Source organism: Salvelinus fontinalis, chromosome 31, assembly GCF_029448725.1.
Source record: "Salvelinus fontinalis isolate EN_2023a chromosome 31, ASM2944872v1, whole genome shotgun sequence".
NCBI lineage: Eukaryota > Metazoa > Chordata > Actinopteri > Salmoniformes > Salmonidae > Salvelinus > Salvelinus fontinalis.
Window position 1 is genome coordinate 37,637,684 of NC_074695.1, and position 20,464 is coordinate 37,658,147.

General features: G+C 43.1%; 1 protein-coding gene across 2 annotated transcripts in view; it reads right to left on the minus strand.

The window, feature by feature from the left end:
• Window positions 1-20,464, minus strand: part of tafa5l (TAFA chemokine like family member 5, like) — a 39,418-nt gene that overhangs the window by 10,459 nt on the left and 8,495 nt on the right. For both annotated transcript variants that reach the window (XM_055892522.1, XM_055892521.1), the window contains exons 2-3: window positions 16,479-16,628; window positions 11,376-11,503 (exon numbers count right to left, since the gene is read on the minus strand). In XM_055892522.1, coding sequence (XP_055748497.1) covers window positions 11,376-11,503; window positions 16,479-16,628 — 278 coding nt within the window. The remainder of the gene's footprint in view (window positions 1-11,375; window positions 11,504-16,478; window positions 16,629-20,464) is intronic.

Consider the following 20,464-nt stretch of genomic DNA (forward strand, 5'->3'; position numbering starts at 1 on the left):
CAGCTACGAGCTTGGCACACATGTATTTGGGGAGTTTCTCCCATTCTTCTCTGCAGATCTTCTCAAGCTCTGCCAGCTTGGATGGGGAGCTTCACTGCACAGCTATTTTCAGGTCTCTCCAGAGATGTTCAATTGGGCTCAAGTCCAGACTCTGGCTGGGCCACTCAAGGACATTCAGAGACTTATCCCGAAGTCACTCCTGTGTTGTCTTAGCTGTGCACGTAGGGTTGTTGTCCTGTTGGAAGGTGAGCCTTCACCCCAGTCTGAGGTCCTGAGTGCTCTGGAGCAGGTTTTCATCATGGACCTCTGTACCATGCTCCGTTCATCTTTCCCTCTTTCCTGACTAGTCTCCCAGTCCCTGCAACTGATAACATCCCCACAGCTGGTGACAGGTTTCCTCCAGATATGACGCTTGGCATTCAGGCCAAAGAGTTCAATTTTGGTTTCATCAGACCAGAGAATCTTGTTTCTCATGGTCTGAGAGTCTTTAGGTGCCTTTTGGCACTCCGAGCGGCCTGTTATGTGCCTTTTACTGAGGAGTGGCTTCTGTCTGGCCACTCTACTATAAAGGCCTGATTCATGGAGTGCTGCAGAGATGGGGTTCTTGGTAACCTCCCTGACCAAGGTCCTTCTCCGCCGATTGCTCAATTTGGTCGGGCGGCTAGCTAGGAAGAGTCTTGGTGGTTCCAAACTTCTTCCATTTAAGAATGGAGGCCATGGTGTTCTTGGGGACCTTCAATGCGGCATAATTTTTTTTGTACCCTTCCCCAGATCTGTGCCTCGACCCAATCCTGTCTCAGAGCTCTACAGACAAATCCTTCGACCTCATGGCGTGGTTTTTGCACTGTTATGTACTGTCAACTGTGGGACCTTATAGACAGGTGTGTACCTTTCCAAATCATGTCCAATCAATTGAATTTGCTACAGGTGGACTCCAATCAAGTTGTAGAAACATCTCAAGGATGATCAATGGAAACAGGATGCACCTGAGCTCAATTTTGAGTTTTATGGCAAAAGGTCTGAATAGTTATACACTTGGAAAAATGTCAAAAAAAACTGTTTTCACTTTGTCATTATGGGGTATTGTGTGTAGATTGACGAGGAAAACAAATAATTGAATCAATTTTAGAATAAGGCTGTAACGTAACAAAATGTGGAAAAAGGGAAAGGGGGTCTGAATACTTTATGAATGCACAGTATATTATTTATATTCCGGACTCAGGTCCGGAAGCAAATTTCCTACATTTCTATCCCTTTTGCCATGCGATTTTGTACTGTGTATTTACAGTACATACTATGTTCTCGAGATAGCTCATTCTAATATTTATACTATTGAACATTGCATTGTATTTACACTGTTCATTTATGTATATACTGGATTCTTGACATAGCTGACTCTAATATATCTACTTCTGAACATATCATTCTTAGTATATCTACTGCTGAACATATCATTCTTAGTATATCTACTGCTGAACATATCATTCTTAGTATATCTTCTGCTGAACATATCATTCTTAGTATATCTATTGCTGAACATATCATTCTTAGTATATCTACTGCTGAACATATTATTCTTAGTATATCTACTGCTGAACATATCATTCGTAGTATATCTACTGCTGAACATATCATTCTTAGTATATCTACTGCTGAACATATCATTCTTAGTATATCTGCTGCTGAACATATCATTCTTCGTATATCTACTGCTGAACATATCATTCTTAGTATATCTACTGCTGAACATATCATTCTTAGTATATCTACTGCTGAACATATCATTCTTAGTATATCTACTGCTGAACATATCATTCTTAGTATATCTGCTCTAAATTAATCCGTTGTTTACATGTATAGATTGCATATGGATTACTGTTACAGTGCTATTTAGGTTGTTAATTGGATTCGTTCTGACATCTCTTAATTTCTTTCTTTTAACTTTTTGTATTATGTGTGTATTGTTTTGTATTGCTAGGTATTACTACACTGTTGGAGCTAGAAACACAAGCATTTCGCTGCCCCTAACAGTATGGTTGCATACTGCGTAGGGGTATACTGTGTCAGAGTTGGGGCAGCACTATATTAACACCAGTGGCGACCTGTCATTCAGGGCAGAGCCACAGCTGTTTTGAGCCCCACCTGTTTAGTTCTGAGATAATAAAGCCGCATACAAACATGATCTCTTTCTTGAGTAAGGCAGTTTCAAAATGCAGGTGTTTCAGCCTAGCTCAGTGCTTTCTGTGGTGGAGGGGCAGCCAGCAAAAGCACAGAGCGTAAGCGTTGGTAATCTTCTCTAGTTGCGCAGTGATTGGTTCAGTCTTCTGCTACTCATGGGGATATTACGTCACCGCAGAATCTACAGGGAGAGCTAGGCAGTTCAAGCCCCCTTGGGTGCTGCCATAGATTTACAGTATAAGTGCTGGTCCAAGAAGACTCAAGGTCATTGGCCACAGAAAAAATTATGTCAAATCACGGTATATCTAGCTTTGATTGGACATCACATTTTCAAAACCTTAGCTAGCTAGACAAGCAGTCGACATCATGAATCACGTCGACAATCTACTGGCAAATTTTCAACAATCAGTGGTTTGGAAGGAATCAGTGGCTAACTGCATACATTGCAAAGCAATCACTATTTTGCTTCCCCCTGCCTGCTATTCAGTGGAGAGGGTGTGTGGTCCAAGTCTGGGTTTAAGGGTTTAAAACATCTGTCAGAAAGGGTCTATTTTCCAAGCTTAAAATGATAAACATTCACACGCAACACCACGGGCCAGAAAAGGTTGAATACAATGGCCATGCTGTCAATCTAGCATGACTTCATCCAGAGAATGCCAGACTTTGATGACACATGAAGGACCTTCCTGTTCAAGTGAGCACAGCACAACAATGGTGAGTCCCAAAAGGGATATACTGTATGTATACTGTAGCTAAGAAAGTAATACTAAGTGTATATTGTGTAGTAAGCTTTTAGTAGCCCATGTGTCTCACCTTAAGATTTTGTTCCCTCTCCCCCTCAGAACATAGCCTACTGTTCTGACTTGGTGGTGCACATGTAGCCTATAGCCTGTTTTTAGGGAGCTTTCATTGTCTGCTGATATGCCCCCGTTATAGAATACTGTAAGAACATCCTATGTTCTGACTTCTGTCGCTGTCCATTTCAAAAGTCCTGAACAGATAGCGACTACCTCGCTCAAATGTCTTATTAGAAATTACAGCACGCCTCTTATACGCTCATCGTTCCCTTATGCCATAGTTTGTACATCTCAATTGTTATATATATATATATATCTTATATAGGTATATATCTCATTAGTATCTTATTAATCATTTTAGGCAATGTTGGAATGATGCATTTAATTGGTTTTGCTTACTTTGTGTATTATAATTTAGCTTGTGCTTTTCCACACGAGGAAGGGATACTATATAATGTTGTTGGGTCTGTAACCATGAAGAGGGGATACTATATAATGTTGTTGGGTCTGTAACCATGAAGAGGGGATACTATATAATGTTGTTGGGTCTGTAACCATGGGGAGGGGATACTATATAATGTTGTTGGGTCTGTAACCATGAGGAGGGGATACTATATAATGTTGTTGGGTCTGTAACCATGAGGAGGGGATACTATATAATGTTGTTGGGTCTGTAACCATGAAGAGGGGATACTATATAATGTTGTTGGGTCTGTAACCATGAGGAGGGGATACTATATAATGTTGTTGGGTCTGTAACCATGAGGAGGGGATACTATATAATGTTGTTGGGTCTGTAACCATGAGGAGGGGATACTATATAATGTTGTTGGGTCTGTAACCATGAAGAGGGGATACAATATAATGTTGTTGGGTCTGTAACCATGAGGGGATACTATATAATGTTGTTGGGTCTGTGACCATGAGGAGGGGATACTATATAATGTTGTTGGGTCTGTAACCATGAGGAGGGGATCCTTTATAATGTTGTTGGGTCTGTAACCATGAGGAGGGGATACTATATAATGATGTTGGGTCTGTAACCATGAGGAGGGGATACTATATAATGTTGTTGGGTCTGTAACCATGAGGAGGGGATACTATATAATGTTGTTGAGTCTGTAACCATGAGGAGGGGATACTATATAATGTTCTTGGGTCTGTAACCATGAAGAGGGGATACAATATAATGTTGTTGGGTCTGTAACCATGAGGAGGGGATACTATATAATGTTGTTGGGTCTGTAACCATGAAGAGGGGATACTATATAATGTTGTTGGGTCTGTAACCATGAGGAGGGGATACTATATAATGTTGTTGGGTCTGTAACCATGAAGAGGGGATACTATATAATGTTGTTGGGTCTGTAACCATGAAGAGGGGATACTATATAATGTTGTTGGGTCTGTAACCATGAGGAGGGGATACTATATAATGTTGTTGGGTCTGTAACCATGAGGAGGGGATACTATATAATGATGTTGGGTCTGTAACCATGAGGAGGGGATACTATATAATGTTGTTGGGTCTGTAACCATGAGGAGGGGATACTATATAATGATGTTGGGTCTGTAACCATGAAGAGGGGATCCTTTATAATGTTGTTGGGTCTGTAACCATGAGGAGGGGATACTATATAATGATGTTGGGTCTGTAACCATGAAGAGGGGATCCTATATAATGTTGTTGGGTCTGTAACCATGAGGAGGGCATACTATATAATGTTGTTGGGTCTGTAACCATTTTTGCCAGTAACAGTCTCTTCCCATTCCAATTATTATAATTTTTTAAAACAAAAAGTACAGTAATAGAACCATGTAATTCCAGTTGATATTGCGACAGTTGTTTTGTTTGTGTTGGTATATTGTCTATAAAAGTGGATCCTCATGATTGTATTTTCCTTAGTTTTCCTTAGACCACATAGGCCTAATAAAATACTTGACATTGTAGGCTAACCACATCTCTCTCTCTCTCTCGCTCTGTGTGTGTGGTGACTTAAAGAAGAGTAAAGTTAAATTCCGCAAGATGTTGAGGCCTTATCTGAAATAACATCTATCTGAACTTCTGTCGCTGTCCATTTTGAAAGTGCTGAATGAATAGGCCTACCTCGTCGCAGATCGTTTGCTTGCACTTGCTTATACTTAGAGCGAAGTGTTAATGATACAACAAACAAACATTATGAATTTACTGAACATAAAACGAAATCATGTTTGTGTATGGTTCAAAAAGTCATAACTCATGTCGGCATTTGTCATTATTCTTATCGAGTTCCACAAATCCACAAGGAGTCAGTAGAAACCATATTTATTTCAGCATGTCAGCCATATCAGCTATGTTTTTTTTAAATGGCAGTAAATGAGGCTGAATGATCTATTATGCTGCCAGACAAGGCTCCGCTGATAGCCAGGTGTAGCAGTGGTAAGGATTCACTCCATGGTGCTGAAAATAAATCCCTGCTGTTGGAACAGCTTTATGTAGGTCCTAACAGTTTATGGGCACCGTTTGTCACCGTTATAGTGTTGTTTAGTGTTGTGTTGTGTAGTGGCTTTGCTGGTATGCATACATTTTTTGGTTCAGTTTGTCCCACCAAGATTTACATGCTAAAATTGCAACTGATTAACACTAGCGGAAGTTCAGACGAGGACATCATTCTCACCCTCACAGTTCCCCCAGCCATTGTAGACACTGCAGGCACTTTGCCATCACAGCGATGACTAAAAACCCCTTTTCCTTCACCAACCCCCCTCTTCCCCCATCAAAAGTGGACTGCACTGCACAGTGATGTGCTAGCGTCCTAGGGTGGCCTTCAGCGGGTTGGATTATTCATTTAAAGACTCATCCAGCTCTGAGCAACTTACAACCAGTACAGCTACTATTATTCAGCCCCCAAATACACAACATGCCAGAGAGCATGCTATCAGACCAAGCCGTGGAAAACGCACGCCCGCACGCACATTTGATCTCAAATCCAAAATGCTGGAGTATATCAATTAAACGTTTTAGCTTCACTGTCCAAATAAATACGTAGGGGAGTGTAAGCATAGCGGACAGTGGTGGAAAAAATACTCAATTGAGTATAAGTTAATAGAAAATGACACAAGTAAAAGTCACCCAGTAAAATACTACTTGATTAAAAGTATTTGGTTTTAAATATACTTAAGTATCAAAAGTAAATGTAATTGCCTAAGTATACTTAAGTATCAAAAGTAAAAGTATAATTCGCTACAAATTCCTTATATTAAGCAAACCAGATGGCACAATTGTCTTGTTTTTAATTTATGGATAGCCAGGGGCACTCTCCAACACTCCAGCGCCATTCACAAATAAAGCAATTGTGTTTAGTGAGTCCGGCAGATCAGAGGCAGTAGAGATGACCAGGGATGTTCTCTTGATAGGTGTGTGAATTTGACCATTTTCCTGTCCTGCTAAGCATTCAAAATGTAACGAGTACGTATGGGTGTCAGGGAAAATATATGGAGTAAAAATAACATTATTAGAATAAGTTGTCAAAAATATAAATAGTAAAGGGGTGTAAAGTAAAGATACAAAGAAAATGACTTAAGTAGTACTTTCAAGTATTTTCTATTTAAGTACTTTACACCACTGATAGCAAAGGAGACTGAATATGTATCGTCATAACCTAGAATGATCATGCCACTGGACATACTATTGGGGTTACCAACTGTGACTAATTGATGTGTAGTCAAATAAATAGGGCTGGCTCAGGGAAGAGGATGCCCCTGCCTTGCATAGTCCCATGGGAAATCTTAATTGGGCATGGGGCACAAGCTAAGGCTTGATCACCCTTTAGCTGGCCACCTTTGATGAGGGTGTTTAGTGATTAAAGGCCGAAACACCCACTGATTCGAAGGCACACTACTGAGGATGTGTCCCAAAATTGACATCTTAACCCAGTCTAAGAAATAAACCTCCCATGCCACTCTGTCAACATCACGGCAAATCTCATGTGAGTGCATACCATCTATTGGCACAATGGACAGTTTCAACATCTCGTCCCGTGTTTTATGATTCTTATTTGTCACATGCGCCGAATACAACCGTGAAATGCTTACTAACGAGCCCTTAACCATCAACGCAGTTAAAAAAAAGGGGTTCAGGAAATATTGACTAAATAAACTAAAGTAAAAAAATAAAAGAGTAACAATAAAACAACAATAACGAGGTTATATACAGGGGTACCGGTACCGAGTCAATGTGCGGGGGTACAGGTTAGTCAAGTTAATTGAGGTAATATGTACATGTAAAGGGGTAAAGTGACTATGCATAGATAATAAACAGCGAGTAGCAGCAGTGTAAAGGGGGGGGTCAAAGCAAATAGTCTGTCTAGTCATTTGATTAGCTGTTTTTTGGTCAAAGACTTGGTGCTCTGGTACCACTTGCCATGCAGTAGCAGAGAGAACAGTCTATGACTATGGTGGCTGGGGTCTTTGCCAATTTTTAGGGCCTTCCTCTGACACTGCCTGATATAGAGGTCCTGGATGGCAGGAAGCTTGGCCCCAGTGATGTACTTGGCCGAACACCATACCCTCTGTAGCGCTTGGCGGTCGGAGGCCGAGCAGTTATCATACCAGGCGGGGATGCAACCAGTCAGGATGCTCTCGATGGTGCAGCTGTAAAAACCTTTTGAAGATCTAAGGACCCATGCCACATCTCCTTTGTCTTGATCACGTTGAGGGAGAGGTTGTTGTCCTGGCACCACACTGCCAGGTCTCTGATGTCCTCCCTATAGGCTCTCATCATTGTGTCGTCAGCAACCTTAATGATGGTGTTGGAGTTGTGCTTGGCGATGCAGTCATGGGTGAACAGGGAGTACAGGAGGGGACTAAGCACGCACCCCTGAGGGGCCCCCATGTTGAGAATCAGCGTGACAGATGTGTTGTTGCCTGGGTCTAGGGTTTCTGGGATGATGGTGTTGATGTGAGCCAAGACCAGCCTTTCAAAGCACTTCATGGCTACAGACGTGAGTGCTACAGGTCAGTAGTCATTTAGGCAGGTTACCTTGGTGTTCTTGGGAACAGGGACTATGGTGGTTTGTTTGAAACATGTAGGTATTACACACTCGGTCAAGGAGTTTGAAAATGTCAGTGAAGACACTTGCCAGTTGGTCAGCGCATGCTCTGAGTACACATCCTGGTAATCCATCTGGCCCTGCAGCTTTGTGAATTTTGACCTGTTTAAAGGTTTTACACACATCGGCTATGGAGAGCGTGATCAAACAGTCGTCCGGAATAGCTGTCACTCTCATGCATGCTTCAGTGTTGCTTGCCTCAAAGTGCGCATAAGTAATTTAGCTTGTTTGGAAGGCTCGTGCCACTGGGCAGCTCACGGCTGGGCTTGCCTTTGTAGTCTGTAATAGTTTGCAGGCCCTGCCACAACCGACGAGCGTCGGATCTGGTGTAGTAGAAGTAAAGGTGGTCTAGAGTTTTTTTCCCTCTGGTTGCACATGTGACATGCTGGTAGAAATTAGGTAAAAGGGATTTAAGTTTCCCTGCATTAAAGTCCCTGGCCACTAGGAGCACCGCCTCTGGATGAGCATTTTCTTGTTTACTTATGGCCTTATACAGCTCTTTGAGTGCGGTCTTAATGCCAGCATTGGTTTGTGGTGGTAAATAGACAGCTACGAAAAATATAGATGAAAATTCTCTTGGTAAATCGTGTGGTCTACAGCTTATCATGAGATACTCTACCTCAGGCGAGCGTAACATCAAGACTTCCTAAATATTAGATTTCGCTCACCAGCTGTTATTGACAAAGATACACAGATCGCCACCCCTTGTCTTACCGGAGACAGCTGTTCTGTCTTGCTGATGCACGGAAAACCCAGCCAACTATATATATCCATGTCGTCGTTCAGCCACGACTCGGTGAAACATAAGACATTACAGTTTAATTTCCTGTTTGTAGGATAGTCTTGAACGGAGCGCATCCAGTTTTTTCTCCAATGATTGCACGTTGGCCAATAAGACGGATGGTAGAGGCGGGTTACCCACTCGCCGACAAATGATTACGTGCCCTGTATCAGCATCTCTTCTTCATGCGAATGACAGGGATTTGGACCTTCAAGTCCGACTTGTTAAAGCAAAAATCTTTGTCCAGTTCGAGGTGAGCAATCCTTTCCTACACTCAACACAATCCAGACCATAGCAGATAGAAACAAACCCCATTTTCGAGAGCATCCATAGACATTCTACCTAGATGTTACGCCTCAACAGTACACAATACATCCCAGGTCTGCTACTTTTACAGCAGATACTCTGCAGAGGAAAACGGAGCTGATTAAAACAGAAATGACAGTTCAAAGAGTAGGCAATGACAGAAGTTGAAATGGGAAACGGACTGAAAGTGCTTTAAGTGACAAGGGAAAAGAGTGTGTTCAGAGAGGGTCTCTGACAGGAACAAGAGAGGGTCTCTGACAGGAACAAGAGAGGGGTAAACATACGCCGAGGAGAAAAGAAAAGGAACAAATGTATGAATTTATAGAGTGTGGCAGCACCAGAGAAGTCACTTTATTTATCCTTAAGGGGGCTGTGCCCAGGGACACATCAGTTACTGTGGATAGAGTCATGAAATCCACAGCACTGGCTCTTAAAAATGGAGCCAACACTTAAAAGGCCATTGTAATGTCAATGAGAAGAGGGAACAATAGCGGAATCATATTGAAATGATTTCAACAGTCATCTTTCATTCTTCGTAATCTTTCTTTCGACATTTTTTTCTTCCATCTATCCATACTTCCACTTCTCTTTCCTGTTTCCACACACTATTCCTCTCCTCTCCATGTGCTGATTCAAGCATATATTTACAGATAATGATTAGTGACTCCTTATACAACTGGAGAGGAAATCAATACATTACAATCAATGTACTAGAGTATCAACAACAGCCTGTATGAAATCCAAAGGGAAATCCAGGGGCTTTTGCCTTTGACCTCGTCTGAAGTCTGTCTGCTCCAATTTTGAGCAGGGGATATCAAAGCAACTTTGGGCATTAAGAAACGAGGCATGCTGGTTTACGTAGTCAGCGCCATTAAACCACGTTTTACGAAATGGTTTGACGTATTTTAGTTGGTCAGATTAATCAGATTAATCAAAGTCCCAGATTCAACAGCAACACTTTTTAATGCATAGGCTTGTCAGAATATGGCTAGTTTCCTGGACCTGAATGAAGTCTACTGCTTTACGAAAAAACAAGCTCAATGGAGAATCTTCATTGAGAGTGCTTATTAGTCCAGGTTCCGGGAAATGGGTCCTTCGTGTCGACAAGCATTTAGTGCTAGCTAACAACATGAGGGAGAGGGAACGGTTGGCAGAAGAACAAAAATGTGCTAAATGTGATTCAAGTCTCTGTGATCCATTGGGTCATCCTGTGTGTGCTGTTTCGTTTGTAGAGTGCTAGCAATTTCATCCAAAATGCATGACTGCAACTTCCTCTAGCCCTTACGACATCCCAAAACCCATTTCCTACAGCATCTATTCTTATATTCTCCCTTAAATTAAATAACACTACTTACAGTAATAATAAAAGTCTCAAATAAAATATGTAAAGTTAACATAATTCTAATTAGTGTCCTAAAATATTATACAATACACCAATAGCTTGTCCAATAACAACTTGTCCAATGGCTACATTTAGAAAGGGATGCAGGTGCAGGGGGGAGTGTATGTGACAGCCGACACGCCCACCTGCCACACACACACACTTTGCTTAGCTGCACGCCCAACTGTAGCCTGTGTCCCTCCTGCTCTCTGCCGAGCTCTCGTCTCTCCCTCCTAGTCTGTTCAACCCTCGTTACGTGTATTTCTCATTTGCATCTATCTTGAGCATTCTTCCTCCGTATTGTGGTCTGTCAGTCAGTGACTCTGCTCTTCATCCAAGGCATCATCATCAATACACAATATTATTACATTCACAAATCGGGTCCTTCAACAGCTAATGGACAAAACATACTGTATGTATAATCTGCATTTTCAGCCAATGACAAACAGCAAACTGTCAAACCCAGATGATGTAGCGATGAGAGTGAAATGTGTAGCAGCTGCCTGCACCTCCCAGACAGACAATAATACACACACTGAAACCTAGCGGACATGATGCAGTCACTGGATGACCTTTCACCCTATGTACCTGACAATGAGGACAGCACTGGATCTCTCCATGTAGGCAGGCAGGCAGGCAGGCAGGCAGGCAGGCAGGCAGGCACACACAAACTCTCTCACTTGGTGTATCATACTTGTGAATCAAAGACATTTATAAAGGATGTTGACAGCACAATTTAAAAAGCTTATAAATGCCCCCTCTCTCCATCCCTGTTCCAAAGCTAATGGCAGTTGTATGTTTCAATATGACTTCATACATGACTCTGTGAGGCTACATATTACCGTGACTGTCTTGATACGGCCACTGCCTTTGGTACAGGTCCAGCCAGAGCGGTTGAAGAGGAGGCCACACACCTCCCCCTCCAAGCAGGGTGCCATCTCACACCACTGTCTGCCCCTCACGATACGCGCTGAGGGGGCAAAGAGAAGAGAAAGAGAGAGAGAGAGTTAGAACGTAGGTTGAATTAGCTACTGTCATCAATCTTTTAAAGTCACACTTTATTTCAAGTACATTTGAACACAAATGGCTTGATGGGTAGTGACACTGTCAAACGTGCTATTCAGATATAGAGTTCACTGTATATTAGCTCACTGTGCTAATTGGTAGATGCTAGTGCTTTGTCACTGACTATGTTTCAACAACCAATGACAAGCCATACCAAAATGGTCTTCAATGAGAGAGAGAAAGATACAGTGCATTCAGAAAGTATTCAGAGCCCTTGACTTTTTCCACATTTTGTTAAGTTACAGCCTTATTCTAAAATTGATTACATTTTCCTCATAAATCTACACACAATACCTCATAATGAAAAGCAAAAAACAGTTTACATTTTTTGGCAAATTTATAACAAACAAAAAAGTTGAAATATCATATTTACATAAGTATTCAGACCCTTTACTCAGTACTTTGCTGAAGCACCTTTGGCAGCAATTTGAGCCTTGAGTCTTCTTGGGTATGACACGACAAGCTTGGCACACCTGTATTTGGGAAGTTTGTTCCATTCTTCTCTGCAGATCCTCTCAAGCTCTGTCAGGTTGGATGTGGGGCGTCGCTGCACAGCTATTTTTAGGTCTCTCCAGAGATGTTCGATCGGGTTCAAGTCAGGGCTCTGACTGGGCCACTCAAGGACATTCAGAGACTTGTCCCCAAGCTACTCCTGCGTTGTCTTAGCTGTGTGCTTAGGGTCGTTGTCCTGTTGGAAAGTGAACCTTCACCCCAGTCTGAGGTCCTGAGCGCTCTGGAGCAGGTTTTCCACCAAGGATCTCTCTGTACTTTGCGCAGTTCATCTTAATAGATCCTCAATAGTCTCCCAGTCCCTGCTGCTGAAAAACATCCCCACAGCATGATGCTGCCACTATCATGCTTCACCGTAGGGATGGTGCCAGGTATCCTCCAGATATGATGCTTGGTATTCAGGCAAAAGAGTTCAATGTTGGCTTCATCAGACCAGAGAATCTTGTTTCTCATGGTCTGAGAGTCTTTAGGTGCCTTTTGGCAAACTCCAAGTGGGCTGTCATGTGCCTTTACCGAGGAGTGGCTTCCGTCTGGCCATTATACCCTAATGGCCTGATTGGTGGAATACTGCAGAAATGGTTGTCCTTCTGGAAGGGTCTCTCATCTCCACAGAGGAACTCTAGAGCCCTGTCAGAGTGACCATCGGGTTCTTGGTTCCTCCCTGAACAAGGCCCTTCTCCCCCGATTGCTCAGTTTGGCTGGGCGGCCAGCTCTGGGAAGAGTCTTGGTGGTTCTAAACTTCTTCCATTTAAGAATGATGGAGGTCACTGTTTTCTTGGGGTTCTTAAATACTGCATAAATGTTTTGGTACCCTTCCCCAGATCTGTGCCTCGACACAATCCTGTCTCGGACCTCTACGGATAATTCCTTTCGACCTCATGGCTTGGTTTTTGCTCTGACATGCAGTGTCAAATGTGGGACCTTATATAGACAGGTGTGTGCCTTTCCAAATCATATCCAATCAATTGAATTTCCCACAGGTGTACTCCAATCAAGTTGAGAAACATCTGAAGGATGATCAATGGAAACAGGATGCATCTGAGCTCAATTTTGAGTCTCATTAAAATTGAAATTCCAATTAGGATCTGGCTCAAAATATTCCAATAATGAATTTACCAAATGGGACAAACAACAAATCGATGTTTGTCCCAATAAAATCAAAATAACGTATGTAGAGCAGAATTGGGCCAATTCTCCCTTCCCTATTCAAATAAAAAAAATAGCCATACAATTTGACTTCCATCTAAAAACAAGCGACCCCAAAACATTTCATCACACAGCCCTACAATGTCAAGAGATGAAACACGAGAAGAGGCTGATTGGAAAGACACCACAAAAAAATCTAAATAAACTTCAATCCTATTTGGCTCTAAACAGATAGCACACGGAGACCACTGTGACTGATAGAAAACTGAGGAAAACACTGACTATGTACAGACTCAGTGAACACAGCCTGGCCATAGAGACCGGTTGTCACAAGCAAACCTGGCTGGCCACTTTGTGCTCACTCTGCTCCCAGGGAGAGGTGGAGACAGAGCTGCCTTTCCTTTTACACTGTGACAGATACTCATACGTAAGATAATATTTATTTCCCCAAATTATCTTTCATTGCAAACAATTTGTATCTATAAAAGCCTACTACGATTCATTCTACTTATTATTATTCTCATTACTATTGCCGTTGTAGTTGCTCTTAACGTTAATAACAAAGCCACTACTACTAGGTCGTTGTTATATTTGTACTTAGACAGTTAAGTCATTTAACATGCCATGTCAATTAAGTTTATTGAATTGAGAGAGAGATTTATCTTTGCTTTTGTACTTGAACTATTTGCACATAATATGACATTTGAAATGTCTTTATTCTTTGGGAACTTTTGTGAGTGTAATATTTACTGTTCATTTTTTATTGTTTGTGTCACTTTTGTTTAGTATTTACTTCACTTGCTTTGGCAATGTTAACATATGCCAATAAAGCCCTTAAATTGAATTGATTTTAATTGAGAGAGCGAGAGGGTGGGAGAGAGTGAGAGAGGGAGCGAGAGAGAGAAAGCGAGAGAGAGAGAGAGGGAGGGAGAGAGAGGGAGAGAGAGCGAGGGAGCGAGAGAGAAATAGCTTCTTCACAATCAGTGGCTCTTGATTAGATTCTTTGAAAGTCATCTGTCTAGACACTAGATGGTGTCACCATAATGACGGTCACTCTCTTGTGTTCTCTATATAATCTGTCCGGACGACATTGAATTAGCATTAGGCTTTGTTGACGCTGATCAACACTGATTGTTCCTCACAGTGTGTGTGTGTGTGTGTGTGTGTGTGTGTGTGTGTGTGTGTGTGTGTGTGTGTGTGTTTGTTCAAGCTCTCTCAAAGGTTATCGGTCCTCTCAGGACCTGGCATGAGCTGTCGTCCCTTTCGGGTCCCTCTGGGTTTACGGTGGTGGGGGGTGAATTGAAAGAGAGTGAGAGACAGAGGGGCTGTAGTGGCAAATGTCCACAATGAGAGTAAAGGAGCTTGTGTCCCTCCTGATTGTGACGCTAAAGGATAACCCCTTGTTGATGTTTTCAATAATTGCTTGTATCATGTTGTTCCTTCGAGTCGGATATCGCTGCCCTGTATAGGTCTGTCTTTCCATGGTACTATGTAGGCGCACGCAAGCACACACGCACGCACGCACGCACGCACGCACACACACACGCACGCACGCACGCACGCACACACACACGCACGCACGCACGCACGCACGCACGCACGCACGCACGCACGCACACACACACTGCCTGAACACCAACTGTTTTCCGATATCATATTGTAAATGGGAAAGGGTCAAAAAAGCTTTAAGGAGAAAAACATTTCAAATTCCCTTTCAATTCCTCTGTGATTCATTCAACAGCTGCAAAAGTCTAGCTATCCTGCCCCTGACACTGCAATTTCCCTCTGCGAATTGGATCGTCAGCGCCATCAGCCGTAACAAAGCATAGATTGATCAGTCATTCGTAAACATAGTTGTGAGTATATCATGTAACAGCTAAACCCAATTGCTGAGGGGCTAAAGAAATAAAGCTGAGTTTGCAAAGCTGGCTGATTTGTGCAGAGAGACCAACAGAGCACTAAAGCCCAGCCTGGCTGAAAGACAGACTGAAACTGCTGGGTTGTGTCCAATAAGGGAGAAAACTTTTTGAAACACAGTGAAACGGGTAGGCGCTACCTGAACTCGTCTAAATAGGACACATTCATTTTCTTTTTCAGTTGCAAAACGTTCCAGAACGCTGTTCCCTACAGAACACGGCCCATAGGGCACTACAGAGTGGGGAGCTGTGACTGACACCTGGGTGGCCTTCCTGTCATTCTCTCTGTTTTCACAGCCCCCCCCACCCCCCAGACAGGCTGGATGCTGGCCCAGGGTTATCAGCTTCTGAAGGTCCTATGGGCCAGCTCTCTCCTGCAACTGTTCCTGCCTAAGAGCTCATGTGGCCATCTGTCCCCTAGCAGACCCTGCCAGCCAGGACCACTGAGAGAGGGAGAGAGAGAGAGAGAGAGAGCGGGGAGAGAGGGAAGAGAGAGAGTGGGGAGGGAGGGGGGGGGGCAGGAGAGAGAGGCAGGTCTGGATTGTATAGGAGAAATAGAGAGAGAGAGTGTGTCGTAGAAATATATAGAAAGAGAAACTGACACAAATGTGTCTGCAGACCTGACCCCAAAAAACAGTCAAATACGCCAGCGTTCCATCATCTCTGAATCGTCTACATTTCCAACACTATACCAACCACATCCCGAAAAAACATTTACAGGCAAAGTTCCCCAACCCCGCCTCGACACAAGTCAACTAGTCTTCACTACATCTCTGTGACGACAGAAAGCGTTCCCGTTCTCCATAGTGGCAGCCAGTGCGTAACAGGTCTGTATTTAATGGACTGGCTATTAACGTCAGCGAGAGCTGCGATGGGCAGCCAGTAATAATCAATTTCCTGCTGCTGTAATCATAGTTCTCTTTTAGTTAAGCAGCGTTGCGGGAGCATTATGTGGAGCTGTCTGAAGAGACCGTATTACAAAGACAGTGTGGTACCAGATAGGCACACGTTATGCCAGATATGACCTGTTTATGTACTGTTGAGCAGTGCAGACTGGTGACGGGGGAAGAGTTGTGTGGTTGAGCCACAATGTTACATGAAGATGATCATAGAGAGATAACTGCTAGGGTTGCAAAAATTCCCACATTTCCAGATATAAGGTACCAACTGGAAGATTCCTACAATTAGGAGGGAATAAGCAGGAATTCCTAGACTCCTCCTACCAGGATTACTGGTAAATCTGGGGATGTTACCGGAATTTTGCCACCCTAGAGACAGCTTAATTAAACTACGGTTGTTCACACTCACCGTCGACGCAGGCAGGCCTGGCTCGCGTGGTGCCAGCGATCTGGCCTCTCCTGCAGGCACAGCGGGCAGTCTGACGGTCGATGGTGCGCCTGGGCACGCTGCTGTCTCTGTTGAGCGTCACGATCTCACATGTGCCCACCGCCAACTGGCCTGCAGAGACAACAAGGGGAGAGTCCATTACATTGTGTGCGTCTCAAATGGCACCCTATTGTGTAGTGCACTACTTTTGACCAGAGTCTGCACTGTATAGGGAATAAGGGGCCAATTCAGACATGGTCTACGTGACATTACAATCATTCAGCAGAAGCTCTCATCCAGACCTGGATTCAGATAGTATTTGCTTTCATTCCAATACTTCAGCTGCACTTGATTGAGCTTGCCTGGCGCATTGGAATCAATGGAATAGTCCCCTGCTCATCTGGAATTCCAGGCCGGCTCAATCAACTTTAGATCATAGGTGGTTCTTTACATCTTTCCCAGAAAATAAATACTAAGATGAACAAGGTTGCTCCATGAAGGTGAACTTTTAGCTCTACTTCCTGGCTTGAGGCACTATATTTCACCTCATCCCCACAATGCAATTCCACCAGGAACAACACTGTTGGTATCTGGTCAATAACCTCACACACAGCTGAGTCAGACAGACTCTCCTGTGCAGCCTTCCCTGCTGAACGTCCGATACAACGATTAGTGAACAATGCAAATGTAGCAGAAGAGTTTGAACATCAAGCTGCCTTGTTAAAGTCAATTATGGTACATACTAGGAAAGATCCCTGCACGCCCTTCTACAATTATAGTTCGTTTTGAACTGCTGTTGTTTAGGTTTGGGAGGAACATCCACAAAGCCCAGAGAGTAAGTCATCTCTTGCAGTGTATTCTGCTTCTACCTGGTAGTACTATAGTTATTCTCAGTCTGGTGATGAAGCCTGATGAGGACCCAGGTGGTCCCCTTAAGGTCCTATCTCCCAATCCATTCACTCCCATGGCCACTTAAAGCAGTAGCCTTCCACTTCCATCCCTCATAACGCGCTCCACACTTATCTCTACCAGTCAACCACTGAATTTAGATAGGAGCATTACAACACAATCAGATTCAAGTGAGGATTCGCACAGGCTATGTGTAATTTAATTTCATACACTGACACACAGGCACGCATTCACAAAAATACACACACACGGGCTCACTCACGCACACACACACACACACACACACACACACACACACACACACACACACACACACACACACACACACACACACACACACACACACACACACACACACACACACACACACAGCACATCCCCGTCCCTCCCCCACACTCTGGGGAGTTCATGGCTGTGCCATCAGATATTAGGGCTGAGCGATTAACCAACATTTCGGTTATTTTTAGGTTTTTAAACAACTAATTGACTGACGCCAGTTCAATTATTTTAATTCCATGTCGTTTTTTTCTTTCTTCTGTGAGCTGGATGCACAGTTTTTGTAGAGATAAATCATGGCCAATATTCTACATAGCTTAGCGCAGAAAACGTGGTAATTAACTACAATGACCATAATCCATTGTGCGCGTGCCTACCGGTACTTGTCCAGTCTGTGTGGAGCAGACATGGAGACAGAGAGAAGAGAGAACGTGCAATCAAGAGGGATAGAAAGCAGTTGCTTTGCGAGGTATCGCTACCTGAAAATACATGATCTAAGTGATTGATAGTTGGCATTCTGCAGTCATAAAAGTATACCATATTTACTTTGAAGAACTACAAAAATAGTGATTTTGTCAGACAGCATAGGCAGCAGCTCTATAGAGATGAGATGATGACTTGGAATGAAATAATAAAGTCATCAAATAAAACAAATATTTTATTAAAGTTAAGTAATAAAATATTCAAACCGACCTCAAAAGGCACTAATTGTTCTGTACTAATATGCTGGACGTACACAGGGCTCCGGTCCCCGTGATTCAACAGCTACCAGATAAATGGGACCATGTGCAATTAGCCTAGAGGATAGGGAGGGAGAGGAGGGAGAGAGAGAAAGAGAGAGATGGAGAGAGGGAGACAGTACAGAGCATTACAGGCTTCTTAATGTGCCCTAAGCCACTGCAGCCCATTCCATCACGCCGAGCAGGACTTCATTCAAATGACAGGGGGTTTCTGTCACTTGGTGATGTGAAGGCGCATGGCCTCGTCTCTATTTCAGATGATGAAATGCACATACTGTGGGGGCACAGAGTGAGGTATGGCGGGGGGGGGGGGGTCGCCCATACTCTGGTGAGTTCCATCACACATGACACCTACATATATAGGATCATAATTTGATTACACTTTTGTTGATCATTTTTTTAAAGGCTTCTATAGTTTTTCATTCCCACTTTAAAATGTCAGCCTTGATTCTCCCTAAAAAAAATATCAACCCCTACAAAAAATTATAATTCACATAATAATTTACATTTCATGTTGCTGCAGGATTATTTTCCTGCAGTAGAAAGTAGGCTCAAATTAAGATCCTACATCTGTACAGGCGCTGGCACAAATGACCTTCACTGACTCTCTCTCACACACACACCCACACTCACTCTCACACTCACACTCACACACATAGAGAAAAAGAAATGCATGGATCCACACAAGCCCACACACACACGCTGACATACAAAGATGCATGGATAAATACACACATACACACACACATGCATGGAGAGTACACACAGACACAAAAGTATGCATACACAAACCGCAAAGCAAATGTATAGTGAGCAGTGGTATTTTGACTTTGCACTGCTTGTGTGTTTGTGTATGATATACTACAGTGAGGGTGCGGAATTATTGACACCCTTGATACAGATGAGCAATTATGACTGTAGAAAATAAAACATTTAAATACTGAGCTATATTGTATGCTCCCAAAAAAATGAGAAATTAAGTTATTTTATACTAATACGATTGCTCAGAGAAAGAGATTTTGTTTAAGTAATCATTGTTTTCTCTCAAAAAGGTAGAGGTCAAAATTATTGACACCCTTAAAGATTCTTATAAATAAAGTAGTCAAAAGTTTAGTATTTGTTCCCATGTTCCTAGCATGCAATAACTACATCGTGCCTGTGACTCTACAAACGTATTATTTTGTGCCCAATAGAAATGAATGGTAAATAATGTATTGTATCATTTTGGAGTCACTTTTACTGTAAATAAGAATAGATATGTTTCTAAACACTTCTACATTAATGTGGATGCTACCATGATTGTGATACTTTGGAATGAATCGCGAATAATGATGAGTGAGAAAGTTACAAAGGGTCAAAGATCATACCCCCAAGACATGCTAACCTCTCACCATTACAATAACGGGAGGTTAGCATGTCTTGGGGGTATGATCTTTGACCCTTTGTAACTTTCTGAACAGGTGAGTTCAGGTAGGACAGAGCAGGTGGGTTCAGGTTGGCATAGACAGCGCAGGTAAGTTCAGGTAGGCCTAGACAGAGTAGGTGAGTTCAGGTAGACCTAGACAGAGCAGGTGAGTTCAGGTAGGCCTAGACAGAGTAGGTGAGTTCAGGTAGGCCTAGACAGAGCAGGAGAGTTCAGGTAGGGTAGACAGAGCAGGTGAGTTCAGGTAGGGTAGACAGAGCAGGTGAGTTCAGGTAGGGTAGACAGAGCAGGTGAGTTCAGGTAGGGTAGACAGAGCAGGTGAGTTCAGGTAGGGTAGACAGAGCAGCTGAGTTCAGGTAGGCCTAGACAGAGCAGGCGAGTTCAGGTAGGCCTAGACAGAGCAGGTGAGTTCAGGTAGGCCTAGACAGAGCAGGTGAGTTCAGGTAGGCCTAGACAGAGCAGGTGAGTTCAGGTAGGCCTAGACAGAGCAGGTGAGTTCAGGTAGGCCTAGACAGAGCAGGTGAGTTCAGGTAGGCCAAGACAGAGCAGTTAAGTTCAGGTAGGCCAAGACAGAGCAGGTAAGTTCAGGTAGGCCTAGACAGAGTAGGTGAGTTCAGGTA